Genomic DNA, 20,498 nt, shown 5'->3' with positions numbered 1-20,498 from the left:
AACTATATGATCCTTGGGGAGCTCTATGCTCTTCAATCATTTACGATTCAACACTGTTCTAGGTGAAGTTCTGTAATTACCAAAGTCTGTGCACTGGTATGCAACCACTGTGAGTCAGCCTCAGACTGTAGTCTCTGCTGGCGTAGGGCCTCCTCTATACGCTCCATCTCATTCTGCCTCTCGGATTCTGTCCGCTCCTGAAAGAAACACAATACAATGAATTCATAAGCCATCAGCTGGTGATTCAGAGACTTTCATTTCTATCTCACCATCATACTCCAAACATGAGGCACTGTGGATAACTGACATGTAGTAATTCTCAGCATGCAAAAGAAATCAAAGCCCCACTTCACAATCTTGTCTTTTCTGGGGAAAAGACAGCATCAATCAGGTAGACTTTTAAAACTTGCTCAGATTAGAATAGAATTAGATGATATCAAAACTGACAGATCTGTTAATGGTATTAATATACACATTAATCACACACAACTCCATGGTACCAGAGTGAATTAGGATAGGGAGATACTTATGGCATCATACTGATTGGTTAAAATCACAGTATTCTTTTTACAAAATTATTTCAGAAATCTTACTCATGCACAGGGTGATGACCAGTCAAAAAAATATATATAATTGAGAATGATGATTCAAACTATGCCTTCTTCCCAAGTCAGTTGTAGTTTCACAAGAACTGCAGCCATCACCAAAGAACATGTTGTCTGACTATGACTTCAATTTGTTCCGCTACTCTTATGATCATTTTGATGCATGGCAGCATACATGCCTATGACATATATGTATACTTCCTTACAGATTACCTTGAATAAAGTATAGTGTTTCACTTCCACTTCAGCACCATTATGCTAATTCAAACTTATGAAAGCAATAATCACTTTCTCACAGAGCATGCACACATTCTTGCCACTATGGATGGAAACAAAGCTTGCATCATCACAGTAGCAACCCCTTGGTTTGGTAGCCACTCCACATGGCTTATTATTCATCACTCAATCATCCTAATTGTACAAGTACATCAAGCCCATTATGCTTATCTTTCACAAAGCAATCCTTGGGGCAACAAGAAAATGAAGTGTGTGAAAGTGTGTTAAAATCCTGAAGTCCCATAGGCTTTTGGTACAAAGCCCAGACTTGAATTGAATAACAAAATGTGCCTGAACAAACTGTCTTCAGACATACAGAGCATGAGGCTGTTCCTCGTATGCCCATTGCTAAATGTAAAAATTGCTAACCAGTACTATCAATGTTGACTGTCAGTCAAATCACACTGGCAAACACCTTCCAGTAGAAACCAATACTGAGAGCCAATCACATTGCCAAACTGATGCTGTAAGGCTGCATGACCTTTCAGTGAATGATCATGGACAGGATGCCATGAGGAGCAAAGTTCATAGACTGACCAATCAATTGGAGTATGGTTCCATACATCCACCAGATCCATCAAGAATTACTTCTAGCCTCAGATAGGCTCTAAAATGTGGATTCACCTTTTGGATAATGATCAGCTCATGACATATTGATGCCAACTACAATTATTCAGCTTGTCTTATCTATGTCTCCCTAAAGAGTTGATGAAGGAAAGTGAAAATCATGTTGCACAATTACCAGTAGCTGTGACTGTCATGGTTCATTTCATTGATCTATCCTAAAGACTTTCGAGAAACATGCTTCCTTCATACCACTTGGAAGTCAATGTCTAACAGACTACCTTGTAAGCCTGTGAAGTTGATGGTTAGTGTGTTGCAAATGTTTAGTTAATATCTATACTAGCACATTTTACCTTTGTGGATGGATTGACATTTGTGATGAAAAGGAGGAGGGGGGGATGATGGCAAGGAGTGTACTTTGGACTGACCAAATGACAGCATTGCTAATATGTATAGTGTACCAAGAACAGATATTTCAATGTGAAACTGACCAATGACTCACATTACAGATCTACATGTATGCAGGAATAGAAAAAAATTGGCAAGATACTACTCTAACAAAAAAAAAAAAAATTACTGACAAACCCAAGCTTTTATTCTTTAAAGTTACATATGTGTCTAGATGCACACATGCACACCCAAATTACTGTGATCACATAATAAAGCAGCTTTCCCTTGTACAAATACAGTGAAATGACAACTATACATCCGATCAAACAATGATTCCACAAAGCAGTTCAACACACTTGTGTTTGATATATATAGATCAGGAGAGATGTGTTGAAACATAATGAGTATGACTAAGAGAGTCATTAGTGGTTTCTTTCCCACAAACAGCATTTACCATGATACTGTACCAAGAAGTGAAGGCAATTTCATATGAAAGGTAGACATTTTTTAGTTCCCTACTCACACAAATATGACAGACTGTGACTTCAGAACAAGAGGTCAAGGAATTTGATGCACTCTTAGAGCATTGGGCAATGTTCTGTTCAGTGTTTTGGGTGAATCACAGCTCCTTTTAACCAGTTCATATCAGCATTTGTGACCTAGCACAAATGCTTAATATATTGGTTTATACTGAACACTTTAAAAGTGTTGATGAGTAGACTGTAAGCTTTAATAACAATGATATGCAAGTGTAGGCCTATGATTTGCCTTTAACTAAAAATTCAAACTCACTGATATATCTCTGAGAAGTTTGGATTCTCACAGAAATAGTGGAGGAAAAGAGATAAATCAATACTGATTGTGGAGTTTTTAATCACTAAATCTCAGGATAAAGAGCAGTGATTTGTACCACACTGTGCATGTGGGATTTATAGGAATAACCTGAAAATTGGCATTTTGTCCTTTCATTCTAACAAATTATATGTCTATCTCCAAAGAAAGGCTAAATTCATGAGGTTGTTTATTAATCATATTATTCTGTTTACTCCTTGTATGTGTGACACATATCAGATACTTTTAACTTTTGCTGAAAGCTGAGCTAAAAATAAGCAAGTAACACACATATTCCAATCTCAAAGATGGCAGGTCAATATCTTCATCGATCAGGAAAATGCCCTTAAATTGAAACTGCACAATCCCGAGCCAAATTGTGTTCTGCATGTGAACACTACTGATAAAATTTCTTGGTTGTTTCATTCTGCCAGGTCCTATCTAATAATTCCATGTATGTTAAAAATTACACAAAAACAAAAAATACAAACAAAAACAAAGAAACAACTAATATACTGGCGCAAGGCAGGCCTAGTCAATCAAATAGACATGTTCTGTTGATGGTTACTTTGTACCAGGGACATGACATAGTGAAAGGCATCAATTATGAGAAATTTAAAGTGAGAAGATGGCTATCCATGTTCAATAAAAAATAGAATTCACAGAATCAGAAAGCAGAAAAGATACAACAGTAAAGTAACCCATAAAATAACAAGAGTAACAAAGCAGTTTTCTGAATGTGGTTGCCCCCCTATTGCTGAAACCACTTGGCCAAAATTTGGCAGTCACTTCTATAACCAGTCATTGTATATCAAACTGACCAATCCTGCCTTATCATTTCATATCCACTCTGAAGAGCAGCTTGAGTGACATGAATATCATTTTATGGTTATTTTTCTGAAAAATAATTTGCAGATTGGTTTACAGAATTTTATACGATTTATATAATTTCTTATTTCATACATTACCTTGAAAAAAAAAACCAAATATCAAATCTTACAGGAAAGCTTTGTCTGCAAGGATGAGGAAAATGTACTGCTTTTTATATCTACCATGTCTTGCAGTTTTATGAAAGATCATTTTCTCTACAGAAATGTGATTTGTGATTTTTGGTTTTGTTTTTGGTTTTTCTTCTCTTCTCTTTTTTTAAAGCACCTACTTCTTCGGGGGCTTATTGTCAGATTGTAATGACAACAAAGAAAAGAGAAAAAGAAAGAAAGAAATTGCAGAGGGGAAAAAAGTGATGGTGACTGATATCACCTAATAATGTCATCAAGTGAGCAGGACTTGGCATAGCTTTACCACCTCACAAGATAGTGATAGCAAGTACACATCAAAGAGCCTCATACTGTCAGAAATGATTATGTAGTGCCTTTTCTCAAACACCAGAATACAATGCTGAAAACACAACATGCTTGACATATGTTTTTAGGTACAGACCAAATACTCCACCTCAAAGGCTCTGCCGAATTATCATCATATGCTACAGAAACATGAATGAACACTAAAAGAGGAAAGAAGCAGATATTTATAAGGGCACAGAGAGGCCCTGGAAATTCATGTTGACACAGGGGGTCTATTACACTCATGCAGCAGAATCTCTACAGCACATTGCAAATCAACTATTTCTATTCTAACCATTAAAAGCACACAACCTACATGGGAAAACTGCAACATCATTGTACAGACTCGATGGGTGGACATGCAATTCACAGGCTTCTAACAATAATGACAGCAATATGCATCAAGCAACGTTGCATGCAACGTTTCTTGTTCCTTACCTCACTGCTCATGGGCCTGAGCAGGTCCGGTATGACATTGGAGCCCGGGGTTGGGCTGTAATAGGGGCCCTTGAGAGTGTTGGTATTAGGGGAGGATGTGGTGATTGTGGTAGAGGAGGAGAGAGGGGGTGGTAGGACTTTGGTGGTACTTTGGTAATGGCTCGAGGGGAGCTGGTTGGACAGTAAATTGCCTGTATTGGCATAGTTTGGGAAGCCAGGTCTTGATGGCTGTGTAGGGACCATGGGTGAGACAGGCCAAAATGAGGACATAAGGAGGGCAGGGAAGACCACACAGTAAAGAGAAACAAAATAAATAAGATAACACATACACTCACCAAAAAGAAATCACTAGTGGTGAAGACTGCTGACCAATTATTGTTTATTCCTTCTACCTTTTTCATTATATCTAAATGTATTTGACAAATGTTAGAAACTACACTTTCTGACCAAATACACAGAAGGAAAAAAATGTCTATCAGAAGAGAGCTATGGCCTTGTAAATGAAATCAAAGGATTACATCGGCAGATCAGGAATCACCCACTCCATTAAAACGAATAAAAAAGAGTAACAACAATGTGATCTGAGAGGATTTATACCAAGCTGTTATGAATGTACTTGAACACTTGAATAAATACAGTATCACATTAATGAAGCTGGGTTGCGACAATTAAATCATTATCTTTCTAATAGAATTTTTCTGTTTTGGTTTATTTTTAAGCCTCAATGGCAGAATCATGACTTCATAATCTTTACAACCTAATTAACAATATATCCTATTAACGCCTTATACAGAAAAGATGCACAACTATGTCACCAAGCAGCAATTGTTTCAATCTGCTCAAGTTTGGTAAAGGTGATTAATCCCTGATTGCAAATTACAGAGCTGTGCACTATTACACATAAAGTTGACACAAAGCAATTCCGGATGTGTTCAACTGATTCAACACAGTACCATTCATTTTGTTCTTATTGTTTTATCATGTAGATCATGTGCAGAAGGTTAGGAAAACCAACTTGAACCACTTCCGGTCATTTGTCATTTCCAGAACAGAAACAACCCTTCTCCCAGAATTCAAGTGAACTTCCTCTTCCAGAGCTTTGACTGTTCGGGCATTGCAACAAACTAGGGGTCACATTTCCTGGACAACTTCCTCTACAGAACTTCTGATGTACACTTTGAGGTGATACTAGGAATCTGGTTGAAGGGCATCACTGATCAAAATGTGTACAATGTACTGATTGACTGATTGACGGATGGATGGATGGATGGATTACAACAGGGCACAATAGTATCCCCCCCCCCCACACACACACACACACACATTATGTTCATGTAGATGATTTAGTGTAATTTTGTGTGCAACTGCACAAGACACACTGGAATATCCTTTAAATCAAAATTATGTGTACAACTTGTATAATTATGTATACAGGCACCAGTCTGCCATATTGATTCCTTGAATGCAATGAAGCACATAGTATGATAGTAGATCTATGGTACAAAATCAACACCAGAATAGTGAGTGTATTCAAGGTACTATACTTTCTGACCAACAGTGTTGTGGATTGGTACTGACGAGCATCACACTTCTTTTTCTTTATTTCTGCCTGACATGAAACACCCGTCAGTCCTCCAGCTTGCATTATGGGATGCCTCATAAACACTCTTTGCTACATGTGGGGCACACAGGCCATCCAACACAGCATCTTCAGAAGATTGCTGCTGGCTGGGAATGGTTTCTCCAGCAGATCTGTTACTCAATCTAGAAATGTCCTTAAGTTGACTGGCATGCATACAGTTTGACTTAAGTACACCTTGATGCTGTGAGACACACGATTGGCAAGGAATCAAAATGACATGTTTGACACTTTGATGGCACAGCCCTGAAATGTTTAGAGTGGCTACATTGTGGATATATCATACATTCCTTGAACAAGAGATTTCATTTCCTCAAAATAAATGGTTTAACATTACACACAAAATGCATAAATTAACCCTAAATCATTTGAAAAAATATGATGAATAGTGAAATTTGAGCATTTGTGACCGTGCATCACAAAACAAACAAAAAGTCCCACCCCTTGATTTACGTGAGAGTTCAAAACAGGAGAAATGGGTCAATTGAGTCAATCTTGAGTTGTTCATATTTTCTGAGAGAGCTATCCTTCTTCTACATTATGCTTTAATTTGGGATCATTACATGAATGAGAAAGTATGTTTTTAGCACTTTTTCTGCAACCCTTTTTGGGGGAGAGTAGAATGATCAGGTATGTTTTAGAGGTCCCTTTTCATTTCTTGAAATCCCAAGCACTCTCTTCAATTTCAAGACTAATAACTTCTAAAAGGATATCGCTACTGCTTTGAAAGCTCGCATTAATCATGGACAGAATGTGTTAATGGAACATGCCAAATTTCAGCTTAATGTGAAAATCCCTTCATTGTTGTTGCTCAGGTGGTTTACATCAGGTGTTTTGTCCCTTTCATCGCACAGCTAGCACGGCTTGGTAAAGATGAAGTGCTTGAATAGACTCTGTATTTCAGAATCTCTTTTCTCGGTTCACACTTTTCCAGAGTGTGTGCTTTCTTTCCAGTATTTAGATAGGTTAGGGGAGTCCTAAAGCTTAGAGTCTGCTATTTCAGAATATGCCCTTAACTAAAAATCCATGTCTGGCGACTTTTTGTTTGTTTTGTGGTGCAGGGTCACATTTGCGCTGTTTGCACTTAACCTCTGACCTATGACCCCATGGCCCACAACTCTCTCCAGTTAATAACTACCTGTAAATAATAACCGGGGATGGTATTGACATTTTCTGGGAAAAAAAAATCGGAAATCAAAATTTTCAGGTGATTTTAATACACGAAAATTGAAAAATGTGTACAGACTTTAGAGAAAAAAAAAATCTGAAATCGTATTTAAATCTACAGAATATCACGCCTGATTAACATATAATGCCACTTCTCATGATATGAATTTTCATGGTGATTCTGGAAAATTTCACTTCACAATAACAAGTGGGCATTTGGGTAAGAAATGGTGGTACTGAAAGGCCTCTAAAACAAAAGCATCGATCATGAAACATATACTATACACACATAAAATGTATGGCATATGGAAGGCATCAGTGTGGCAGATTTGTGGAAAGCACTTTACCTTTGGAGGTGGCTCCTCAGGGAATCCCCAAGTGGAGAGTATGCGTCTCTTCTCTTGTTTCATCAGTGCCTCCTCCTGCTCCTTCTCCTCCTCCAGAATTTCACTTTTATCACAAACAAGAGTTAATAGGAACAAGGTGTTAGATACATGGACGAATTCAACATCAACAACATTCTAGAGAGTGCCTTCATCTCAGCTTCATACTATTACAGAATCTCATAGGTCTGAGACAAATTTTACGAAAACATCTATACAGTAATCATATCTGTTTTCTGGAAAGAAATACCTAGTTGGTATTTTTTATATTGAAGAGCAAGACATCAGACTCAGCAGATTACAATATTGTGAAGCAATGACCCAATAGTCATGAGCTCATGAAGTGCATACAGACTGTGATCTAGTTTGCATAAACTCAATACAAGCTACAAAGTATAACAAATTTGGAATATATCAAGATTGGTAACTAACATTGAGATGAATAGGAATGATTGCAAATTTTCCTCCCCTTAAAAAAAAAAGAGAGAAAAGAATAAAATATATATATACATTATATATCAATTCAACAATAAATTGTACCTATCACATGCACAGTGACAAAGGAATTCCTAACTTAAAAGCACTTAAGTTTACATACATTTGTAGCATTTGATTTTTCTGATGTGAAGAATGCAACAGCAGTGAATCAGAAATATTGTCATAGCAACATATCAATCATCAGCTTTTTTTTTTTCGTATTCAATATAATGTGTGTTAGATTATAGAAATAAACTGAGTAAATCAATAATATTAAATGGATAAACTGATTGAAAAGCATAAATATATGCATGACATAGTTTAGTGCATTTCCAACTGAAAGTATTATTTAATTTTCTTTCAACTGCATGTATTGGTAAACAAGACAAAGGAAAAATAATGCATTGCTCGAATGTTACGTTGTGCTGTTGTACAGGTGCTTGGAAAGAAGATATCAATATGCAATCAATGAATACAGTGTTAGTACAATTGTTACAAATTTCTTATAAAATTATGTTGATACATACAAGGTAAATAGTCTATGATTCACTATAACAAATTACTGTAGAAATTTAATAGTATAGTTAGGAAACAAGTATCACACAATGCTTGTGAATGTTCACGAGAAAATGTCTTTTGCATGTTTACCCTCAGATGTTTTACAATCCTTCGAAAGGAGACAATAAAACTAATTCTACCATCTATCTGAGTCAACATTCTCATTACCCTAATACTTCATCATCATTTACACAGGGCTGCCACCCTCAAGATCAAGAGCATACACAATAAAACAGAGAAACAAACACATTTTGGTTAAGAAATGGGAAAATTGCATGTATTCAGCATAAAATATTCCCCCCCCCCCCCCCCAACAAATGTCAACCACATATTCCCTCACTTTAGAGTAGAAATAAACAGTCTAAATATGACATGTTCTAGTATCACCATCTCCATCATGGGCCAAGCCCTGATCATAACTATGCCTGCACAGGCTGAAAATCTTGAGACAAACTAACCAGTGTTCACACATGCAAGGGACAGACTGCCAGCGATACCACTCCTCAAAGGGGAGAAAACTGTAATCCTCATCAGTCTGAACTCCCAAACAACTCAACAACCAGACCATAGTGATGAAATCTCCAAAGCTCAGCAAGCAGATTAGAAGACGCTTGAGATGAAACAGGGATTGTATACCAGCAAGGTACTCTGGAAGGTCCTCACTTGACAGGAGAGACAGTTCTATTGCTTGTTACAGAAAATATGTGCCACAATGAGCATTTGTGGTGAAGCGAGATGAGTCAGAAAACTGCGGCTCTCACATAATAGCTCTGATAGCTATCAGGTGCATGACAAGTTCCCTTATACTCCAGTGACCTGCTGTCCAGTCAAAAGGTAACTGCTTTATTTTTGAATTCCTCGAAAGCTTTGGAGTTTAGCAAACTGGCTATTCCCAAGTTCAACCCAAGGAAATGATGTCACTGCTGATATATAGATTAGATACTGCAACAGGATCCAAGAAATGTTCCCACAAGCAGTTACATATGTCAAATATAAAATCACAAAGTTACTTGAATTTGCTACCAATTTCAGGGAAAGTATTTTCCCACCAGTTTCATGGTCAGTAAGAGAGGATAGGTAGCAGAAGTTTGCTGAATCCAAGAATCGGGATGGATTGAAGGATGGCCTGCTTTGTCCACACTCTTATAGCTGCCAGCTCCACGTCATCTTATATAGGATGTTATTGACATCATGCATACACAGGAAGTATTACATAAGTTTCTACGTAAAAGAAGCAGCCCATACTGAGACAGCTCCCCTCGGGACAGCTGTGGGACTGAGGTGTAACGTGTTTCCATGGTACAGCAGCTGAAACCACAGCATGAATCAGAGCTTATTAGTTTCAGTGCTGACGGCACTCGCAACAGATTTGCCTCCACCTTTGTTGAATAGATTCACACATCATAACTTGGTAAACAGCCCATACCTAGCCTCTTGAAAATTATTTTTAAAAAATGATGTAAACAAGTATTTCAATGTCAGTTCTCAAGAATTACCATGAAAAAGGTTCACAAACATTTTACATGACAGAGGGCAGTGTATCATGGACCATTTATTTATAAATGCCTTTAATGGTGCAGGGTGCTACATAACTTTATTTTACCACTTGCCCAGTCCGGTAAGCAGATTTTCAAATTTGCTGCAAAACACTTGCCCGAACATTAATCTTATTTGCCCAACAAGGAAGTTCAAAATATAAGGAAATAATATTGAAAATCATGTGTTAGTCAAAGGCTTAATAAATCACAATCATTTAAATAAATGGCACACACTTATTTGCACCCTTAAACACAATGGAGTAACAGACTTGGTCTGATCAAGTATTGTTGGTGCATTGTAATGGGGCTTGTTCATGTTGTGAACAAGGGTTAGTGTTTGACAGTTGCTGAAATGAAATATAACATGTGATGTATCATGAAACAGCCATTATCTTTGGGCTTCTGTAGAGTTGACTTGTGTGGGTTTACTGGGGGAATAAGTGAAAGAAAAGGTGGCTTCAAAACTTTCTGCTTGCCCAATTCGGGCAAGCATTTGTTCTCATTGTTCAAAAACACTTGCCCGAAATTGATTTTTCACTTGCCCCGGGCAATCGGGCATGCGCTTATGTAGCACCCTGTGGTGTTACAAAAATAAATTTGCATTGGGTTTTTCATGGCAATTCAATAAGTATCACTTCCTTATTTGATATATATATAGAGAGAAGATGAAATACATTTTCACTCAGCCAAGAAATGTTTTGCAGACTACATTCAACGTGACATAAGCCATAACTAAACTTAATTTGATGTTAGCTACAATATAAATACATGGCAAACATGTCATGCACCATGACTAAAAAGTATTGGAATGAGTTTAAAAAAGAAAACTAAAAAATAAGAATAACTCAAAGCCAAGACTTGCTATCTGGCTCTCCACTTCATCAGGTTCAATAAACATGTGAAATAAAGAATGTACAATATGCCAGTACTCACTCAGTTCTGTCCATGTACATGTATAGGGAAACAAATTTGTTTTGCATTCCCATTTTCACAGTTTTTAATTTATGGCGGTTTCTTTAAAACTGCAGCCAATTAGGTAAATCTGGTACTTAAAATGAACAACTTTTCTCTGATGGTGCTACTGGGAGTACCAGTATATGTTCTAGTCTATATAAAGTGTGTATTGTACTTCCTTTTTTAGTGCAAATCAATGGCTTTGGTGTCCTTACATTGCATTAGAACTTAGTATAAATGAGCAAGTTAATACTTTTCTGTTGTGAACTTTCCTCTGCTATTTAAAAAAAAAAAATAGTAAAACATGCATTGAAAAAAGACCATTCATATCATCAAAAAGCAGATAAGTATCAGTTAAGAGCTGCAAACTGTGCATGTGCACATACAGGCACACACACAAATGAAGTACTGACTGCAGTAGGGCTTGTGTTGCCAAAGCAGAGTCAACAATGGCAGCTCAATAAACAGGAAGTGCACATTTTGTATGGGCAAAGCACTTGCTGATCACAAGGATTTGATATGAATTTTGGTAGCTGCATGAGCAGCTAGGTGTTGCATTTTAAACATGGTTCTTTGAAATACCAATGAATTGAAAAAGTTCAAGATCAAAATAATCACTATAAGAATATTCTGATTGAAAGTTTAAATCATGCAAACTCTGGGACTGTTGTTAATATAAACATTAGTTTGTTATCAGTGTAATTAATGTTTTCTTTCCATGACAAATTTATGCAAATATATGTATACATGTATACGACTCCATTCCTTCTTTAAAGTAGATTCATTACATCTTTAACAATACCAAGGGTTTCACACCAACAAACAGTACATCATGCCCCTCTAACTCCTCACTAAACCACAAAGCCTTGCAATCTATATAATACACTCAACACAGATTCATCAGGATCATGGGATATCACACATAACCTCACGGTCAATCTTTTTTCACCCTGCACACCTCCTCATGATGATGAGATGATATGAGATTATGATTTTCTACGTCAGTCTCGATGTACACGGTACCGCCCCCCCCCCCCATCTGCCTAGATTTCATATCCCGCATACAATAGTAACAAAAAGCAAGAACTCTAGAAACTAAAGTTTTGCTCCCAAACTGAAGTGTATGAAAGGAAGTTATAACGCCTTGTCGAAACAGAGTGCAATAAAAAATATGTTTGAAAATATACATAGTCAAATTCCTCTTTGTGTGTGTGAGTGTATTTGTTAGATGGCACCAACTGAAACATTTATAGGCTGCTCAGGAGGTTTTGTGTCAAGTTTCACCATTCATAAGCAAGAGCAAAGCAAAGTAATGCATGGCAGTCCATCTGAAATTTAGCAAATATACATAAATAAAATTGACAGTAAATGTATCTCAGGATATTGAGTATAAAAGGTTCAGTAATAATACAGACATTTTTTCTTCATTTTGTGACTGAAAATCTGAGTGTGTGAAAGTTTGTTACGCTCTGCTATGGTAGTGGCCTAACGTGGTTGTGCATTGTAGATTGTACTATTTGCAGTGTTAACATATTGATTTCTACATACAACTATTTAACATGTCTTAAATGTGATTTTGGCAAGGGCACATTTTGAGGTAGAAAGGTAGTGCTTCTCTTCCTGCATATTCACTCATTTTATTCTACATCAAATTTTATCAACTCAACAAATTAATATGAACAAATGAGAATATCTGCAATATGTTAAAGCAAACAAAAGATAATAGATAAGCAAAGTATATTGCAAAAGCTGCTGAACAAAATGATAATTTTATGATGGGGAAAATTGAGAGTCCCAAGCCTAAACTCATAAGGGTGCATAATTTCCTGTATGATGTGTTCTCAGAAAACTTACGCTTCCCACTTACCATGGAACTGATTGATTCGCAGCCAATAGAAGGCATTCTTTCCTCATAGCACTCAAGATATAATATATGCAATGAAGAGGCAAGGTACACATTATCTAAATACAGCCAATAATGCATTCCTCCTCATACAGTAGATAATGCAACCAGAATGAATAACAAACTGTATATAAAGATGGACCACACAACAGTCATATTCATCAAATTTGTATCAGTGTCTTCAAATACCTTTAACTGTGAAAATTTTGGCATTTTTGTTGGTGTCATCCTCACTATCAACATTACTATCACCTCCATGACCTATAAATCCACTCATACATGTAATGGTAATGAAGAATTGGTGTATTTCTGTTAACATCATATACAAATGTGCAATCAAGGAAGAGAATGACAGTGCACCCTACCATCTACCAAATGATCATAAACTATTATACTCAGCAAGCACTTCGCTGCATGCAAAATCAAGTAGATTAAAACTGACGATATTAAATGGCATGTTTGAATAGGAACCATTTCAAAAACTCTGCATCTTCCTTGGTGTATGTAGCACAGAGTGTGTATGTCCGACTTTATGTATATTCTCGAGTTAAACAATTAATGTTCATTGACAGAAAGATTTGACAGAAAGATATTGAGTTGGACACACATCTCTATGAGTGATGAGGACACAGCGGTCAGACAAACACACTGGAGGTGACAGCCTCAGTGGGAAATGACATCATTCCTTTCACTCTACTTGTGACACTTTGACACTCTCTCCCATCCTGGGCCTCTACTGGCATGATGATGTCACGACATGACGGGGGTAAACAATAAACATCCACTTCCGCAGCAGATCACGTATGACCAATAATCTTTTGAATTGTTGAGAATCTTCCCTGTATGTACGTCATCCTCTAATAAGTTGCCTAATAGAACTTATTTAGTAAAAGTGTTTCCCTCTGTGCATACCTTGCATCAGAAATTCACCTTGGAAACCATTGCATTGTTGTGAAAATAAGCAATGAATAGTCACTTACAAAACCACATCATACGGCTCTAGATTTACAATATTACAAAGCATCCCTATTTGACATTAAATTCAATCAGAAGGTCTATGTCTCTAATGACAGTCAAGGTAATTGTGACTCTTTGGAACTTTGAGTCATGCAGTGAAGAACATGTAAATCATACATAATTGCCTTACTGACTGCTTCAAAGTGCATGTAAGAAACAGTACGTAAATACACCAGAAGGTGGACTGTACTTCACATGAAGAGCACACAGTGATAACTGTTTACTCTGTGAAATGTTTTACATGCATCACATTTCATCTCTCTGTCTTCCATTTATATCACCCTTCTTTTGACCTGACTTTGCAGCTACGTGTACATGTAGTCAAACAAGCAGCACAATTAGAATAGATTTTACACACCTACAGCTAGGATTAATTTGATGATGCATCATTGTCAAAACCTGAACTTCCCACTCAAGAATACTTGCCCTTTATGGTCATATTCTCATATTGGATATGTGGCCATACGAACTTATATTCTGGTATGTTACCAAACTCGCAGCATGAAAAATATTCATGTGCATGCAAGAAATTTTACAGCAAGCAGAAGAAAGTGTGTTTACAACAAATGGCAAGCTTACAATCAGACTGGCTGTGTGTATTTTACTGCGTACAAGGTATCAGTGCAAAATTAACATGAAACCACTACCGATACATAATGATGGGCACCAGGAAAATGATCCACAGCAATTTTTCATGATTATTTAAAACAAAAATATATTCAAATTCCAGTATCAGCAAGGACACATTTCTTCAACTGAAAGCTATATGATAATTGCTTTACTATTGGTTTGTTTATCAAACTAGGGCTAATCTGAAGAGTTATTCAAATAAATGACCTGTTTCAGACGAAATGACCAAATATTAGAATATAGTCCACATAGAATATCATCAGCTGAGAAAATGACAGAAATTTTCTTTGAATGCAAAGTCTTTGTGGTCGGAATAGCAGCATTGGTCTAACCAAGGATATATGGAATGCCACGATAGGTAGCCATTATGTCTCTAAACATTTCATATCTTTTCAATAGTTACAGTAACTAACATTACCTTCTTCACATGTTAAAATCTACACATGAGTTGCCAAGCATCCTTTGTGTTCAAAGGCAGAGAATGCTGTCAAAAACACCTACATCACTACACTTTCAGAGTTCCTCAAACTAAAAAAAAAAATGTCATGGTCAACATTCCTGATTAGAAGAAAGCATGCTAGGACATTCATGACAATACAGTTTGTATATGTAACTCACTGTAATCTTGTCTTGAGATCCTTGAAGTTTGGCCTCTTGGAAGGCTCATAGGACCAGCATAGTGTCATGACACTGTACAGGGTTGGAGGGCAGGCAGGGGGCATGGGCAGTCGCTCACCATTCTCTATCCGACCAATTACGTCATTGTTCTTCACTCCTTGGAACGGCTTGACTCCATACATGAGAATCTCCCACATACACACACCTATACAGTAGATAAATGTATCATTACCTGGGAAATTATGATTCAGTCTTTGAAAAAGAAAAATCTTTTTATGGGAACATATCAACATGTAAAATTTTATTAAGTATGAAACATTGGAAAGAAGTTTGTAGTATTTACATAATACAATACACAGGATCCTTTGAACACATTCATACTTTTTTTTAGGAATGATAAGAAGATGACAGTCTAAAGTCTCAGTTATGAGATCTATCATATTTAATACGGTTGTACTGCCATATATTTGTCATTAATAGTGAAGCAGAGACAAAGCATTCGTCAGTATCTTAACCCGTTGAGGACGAGTCCCGAGTATACTCGGGCAGGTGTCTATGGAAAATGCGTGTTGTAGCGAAATCAAACCGTCCTCAGCGGGTTAAAGAACACAAGAATATCCCATATAAAGAAAATGTAGGTGTTTATGCATGCATGCAACAAATAGACTGTGTAACTATATCTTCAAAATCGATCTCTGTGGCTTCTTTTCACTTAAATACACTGGCCGCTTCCAAGAATAAACAAATTAATGAAAAAGGAAAAATAATACCAAATACCACAGCCATTCAGCATGTGCTGATACACTGCAAAAATCAAGGCATACATGTGTGCAGTATCACCATGCCATGTTGAATAAACAGCCCCCTCTATGAGGATGGAAAGTAATGACAAGTTGCATGGCTCTTAGGAAATATTCTAATGCTACTCAATTCTTGTGTCCCTATCCTGCATTCTTTATCATTTATGCATGTACTGCAATAATGAAAATTAATTCTGTTTTTGCAAAGAATAAACCAAAATAAAAATGTCTTCTGAGAACAAAAAAAAAAAATCATTAAATATGATTTCTGCACTGAACAGTCATATAAAGGCAGTCATTACATGAAGTTTGAATGCAGTAACAAGATTCCATATAAAATTTTTGGTAATAACATAAATGCTGTATGTTTCTGTGCATGAATGAAATATGTCTTGTTGCACACATTTCTAAAGTTCAGGGGTTTTTTTTTCAGGCATGGTATGCTCAACTTTGAATGAAAACAGTTGTTTTTCATTAAATTTACCTTTTCTTTCAAAATTAAGTGGCAGGGTTTTTCCATGAAAGTAAAATCAAATTACAGCTCAATGTTTCAACAACTGCTTTGACATATTTGCAACGATACCAGATGACGTTCTTCATTCAAAACTTATAATTGCCGATTCTATGAACTTATGATCATGGTGAAGTTCATACATCTTTTCTCTTGTTTAAGACATAAAGGAAATAAATTACTGCTGGTATAAGTGTTAGACACATGCTTGACACATCACAAAATGCTTAATGCCATCAAAAAAAAAAGAAAAAAAAGTCAGTCAAGACTTCAGAGTTTTCTTGTTGTTGTCTATACTTAAAACTTTACTCATATTTGATGAGAGGGAAACTGATTTGGATGTTAGGACACTCTTTGTACACTGGCCTGGCAAGTTTTCAAGGGTGGTGCCATATATAATGCTGTAACAATTGTAGAGTAAGAAATGCAGACATACTGTACATACCAAACATCCAAACATCACTCGCAGAAGTAAAACGTCTAAAGTTGATTGACTCTGGTGCCATCCACTTGATTGGGAGTTTACCTTTGGATGCTGTGCAGTGAAGAAAACAGAGTTACATACTACAAGGCAAAATTTTACAAGTGTACATATTTGTCTTAGTATACATCCATTTACACATTTTGTGAATACTTTAGAACATGTATCATTGACTTAAATCACATAAACCAATCTTACAGTCTTGCTGCTGATATTGCTCATCCAAGAACTCTCTGTTTAATCAGGAACCACTTACTCAGGTACCGCTTAATCGGGTACTCCGCTTGATTGACTTACAAGCTGTAAAACAGTTCCTCATGCATGCTAATTGTACCAGATAATCAGGTAGGTATTACGCATAAATAGGAATTTTCCAGATTAACCTTATCTATTTCCATAGTTTCTTGCATAAAGCCTGTATATTTTTTTTTAGTAAATTTGTGTAAATATAAATTATGAAGAAACTGTAAGGTGCAAAGAGTCAATAGAGAGCTTAGGTTGACGTTTGAACATGCTAAATGTGCAGTGGATGGCCGATTTGCCGTATCACTGGTAAAAGTAAGCACATTTATGCATACCGTGTATGAACCCTTGCACCAGCACTACACACACTACCAACACCTGGATTGATGAGGACTCAGGGCTGCATGCAGATTGTTTGGAAAATTACACTTCAGACACTAATCCTGCTAGTAAGTAAGTCTGTTATGTGACTTCAAATAAGCTGTTGCTGTAAATGAAATACCATGCAGTGTGTCTGATGCTTAAAGGAGTCTTATTAGTATGTGGTACAATGTATCTGCGTTGTGAATGAATGAACATGCTTTCCAATTAATCGGGTACTCCGCTTAATCGAGTAGGAAATGCTCTGCCAGACACTACCAAATTAAGCGGAGGCTACGATACATTTATACTACACAGAGTCAATCGCACATAACACCAAGTAGGTCGGTTTGTTTCTGAAGATATCCGCATCTGGATAAAGCTCCTATGAATATAATGATTGATCATTGGGGACTGTACTTGTTATTTATTACTTGGTACTCGAAAAAACATCAACAAGGTTACCTTTGTAGTAGGAATGGTCATGGAGTAATCTAGAGAGGCCAAAGTCTCCCAGCTTCACGTTGTCCTTGGCAACCACAAGCAAGTTCCTTGCAGCAATGTCTCTGTAAAACAAAATTAAGTATGGAAACAACTTCCATCAGTTGTTGACTCTTCCTCACAGTACTCAAACAGCCTGCATGTGTTAATGCTGCCATAACTTACTGGTAAATTCATTTCCACTAATAGCAGAAGTAGCTGCATATTAGAACAAAATACATGCTCTACAGCAAACATGCCAAAGTTGCCTTTATCTTGCAAAATTTGCATTGTTCTATCACTGCATCCCAGCTGAAAAATATAACATGTACTTTTCAACATGAATAATATTCTACAAATGCACTTAAATTCACAAACATATTTTTGTATAATGTAATGACAAACAGCAGCATGCAAAAGAGTCACCTATGACTGTCATGAGTATCTTCCCTTTCAAGAAGCATGCTGGGAAAACTTCCAGCTCAAAAAGGAATTCATTGCTTTTTATATAGATGTTCTTTAACCACTTCACTCAGTGAGTGAAAGTACAAAGGTGATGAAGAAGGTAGCCAGACTTGAGTCATTTGAGTGGGTGTTACAGATGCATTGTGAGGTATTGGTGTGAAAGGCTGTAGTAACAATACATTGTAACTGGAATGAACATTCTTTTAAAATCCCGAGAAATGATACACCTTTTCAGAATTGTCGAAAATTTCTTAGTATGTCTGCTGGCTTAATAGTACATCACAGTTAGCAGATATCAGGCACAACACTAACAAAAAATCCAGAAAAAAAGTGTATTATAATCTTTTTATCTTTTAAACTTGTCAAGTTTAAAAAACAAGTTAACATAACGTTTTAATCAACATTTAATATCTGAGCTGAAAACCCAAAATCCTGGCTTGAATTTATTTGATGGTTTTGTGGTTGGTGATCACAAATGAAAGCAATGAAACAGACAGAACATATCTTATGACCATTTTTGCTCACTTGTGATTTATGAAGATAATACACAAGCATGTCATATCTCATTGTCACTGGCAATTGAGTTAATATAATTGTCATTGGTAATTGTGAACATCCCCTAAAACTCTTTCTTGTAATAAGAGACCCGCGGGTCACGCGCTGACCTGAGTATCGCAAGTTCACCTTCCATGCATTCTTGCAAACTCTTACCTGAGAACATTGGAAACTTATGTTGGGGGGCATGGTGTCCATTGACATATTCCATCACACTGGTAAAAATAGCTGCCAAGTACACTGTACTTTATAGAATGTTGGATTATGCAGCTTGGGAAAAAAGACTTAAAGCTCTATCACTTTTGATTAGAACATATTATTTAATATTCATTAATTTAGGAGGTTTGGACCCCCTGGGGCCCCCAAGGAAAGCATGGTGCCCATTCAAACACTTTGAGATCTTATCCCTATGGGAATGCTACTTGACAAGTTTGATGAAAATCCTTTGTGTTGTTTTCAGCAAAAAGCTGAAAATTTAGGCCCGCATTTGGACCCCTCCCTCATCCCATCCCGCTTCCTTGGGTCCCAAGGGGGTGGGGGGGGGGGGGGGTAGGGAGGGCACCCCTGATTCTCCCATGAACAAACTTGAAACAAAAGTCATCAATATACTGACTCATTGTATTAACTTAGCTTAATCACTTCCAGTTCTAGAGAAAATCTGTAAAGATTCCTTACAGGAGGGGGGGGGGGGGACCCCTGGGTCCCCCCAGGTGGGGCATGGTGCCCAATTGATGGAATTGAGATTCTATCCCCCTACGGATGCTACCTGCCAAGTTTGGTAAATATTAGTGATAGGGTTTTCAGGAAAAAGATGAAAATTTACAATTTCGGTCCAAATTTAGGCCCCATGGGGGCCCCTGGGGCCCCCAGTTGGGGCATGGTGCCCATTTGATGGGAATGAGATTCTTTCCCCCTAGGGATGCTATCTGCCAACCTTGGTGGAAATTCATAATGGCATTTTCAAGAAAAAGATGAAAATGTACAATTTGGGCAACATTAGAACCGCTCCCCACCCCCTCCCCTGGGTCCCAAGGAGGGCACCCCTGATTCCGCCATGAACAAACTTGAAACTACAGTCATCAATGTACTAATTCATAGTATTAATGTAGCTCTATCACTTCTGATTCTAGAGAAGAAGATTTTTTTAAGATTCCTTAATTTGGGGGGGGGGGCCTTGAACCCCTCTGGGGGCCCCCCAGGTAGGGAATGGTGTCCACTTGAACAAATTGAGATCCTATCCCCCTAGGGATGCTACCTGCCAAATTTGGTGAA

General features: G+C 37.1%; 1 protein-coding gene across 1 annotated transcript in view; it reads right to left on the bottom strand.

Moving 5' to 3' along the window:
* The window catches only part of LOC139714441 (focal adhesion kinase 1-like), a 135,578-nt gene that overhangs the window by 5,841 nt on the left and 109,239 nt on the right, over positions 1 to 20,498 (bottom strand). Inside the window, exons 15-21 of the mRNA XM_071626147.1 lie at positions 18,192 to 18,292; positions 17,088 to 17,177; positions 15,332 to 15,536; positions 13,031 to 13,081; positions 7,601 to 7,703; positions 4,448 to 4,675; positions 81 to 197 (exon numbers count right to left, since the gene is read on the bottom strand). Of these exons, the coding sequence (XP_071482248.1) occupies positions 81 to 197; positions 4,448 to 4,675; positions 7,601 to 7,703; positions 13,031 to 13,081; positions 15,332 to 15,536; positions 17,088 to 17,177; positions 18,192 to 18,292 (895 nt within the window). The remainder of the gene's footprint in view (positions 1 to 80; positions 198 to 4,447; positions 4,676 to 7,600; positions 7,704 to 13,030; positions 13,082 to 15,331; positions 15,537 to 17,087; positions 17,178 to 18,191; positions 18,293 to 20,498) is intronic.

Source organism: Diadema antillarum, unplaced genomic scaffold (assembly GCF_040938485.1).
Source record: "Diadema antillarum isolate AM-2024a unplaced genomic scaffold, OU_Dant_1.0 seq00002274_RagTag, whole genome shotgun sequence".
Lineage (NCBI taxonomy): Eukaryota > Metazoa > Echinodermata > Echinoidea > Diadematoida > Diadematidae > Diadema > Diadema antillarum.
Note: the sequence above shows the minus strand (reverse complement) of the source record. Positions and strands in the feature narration are given on the sequence as shown.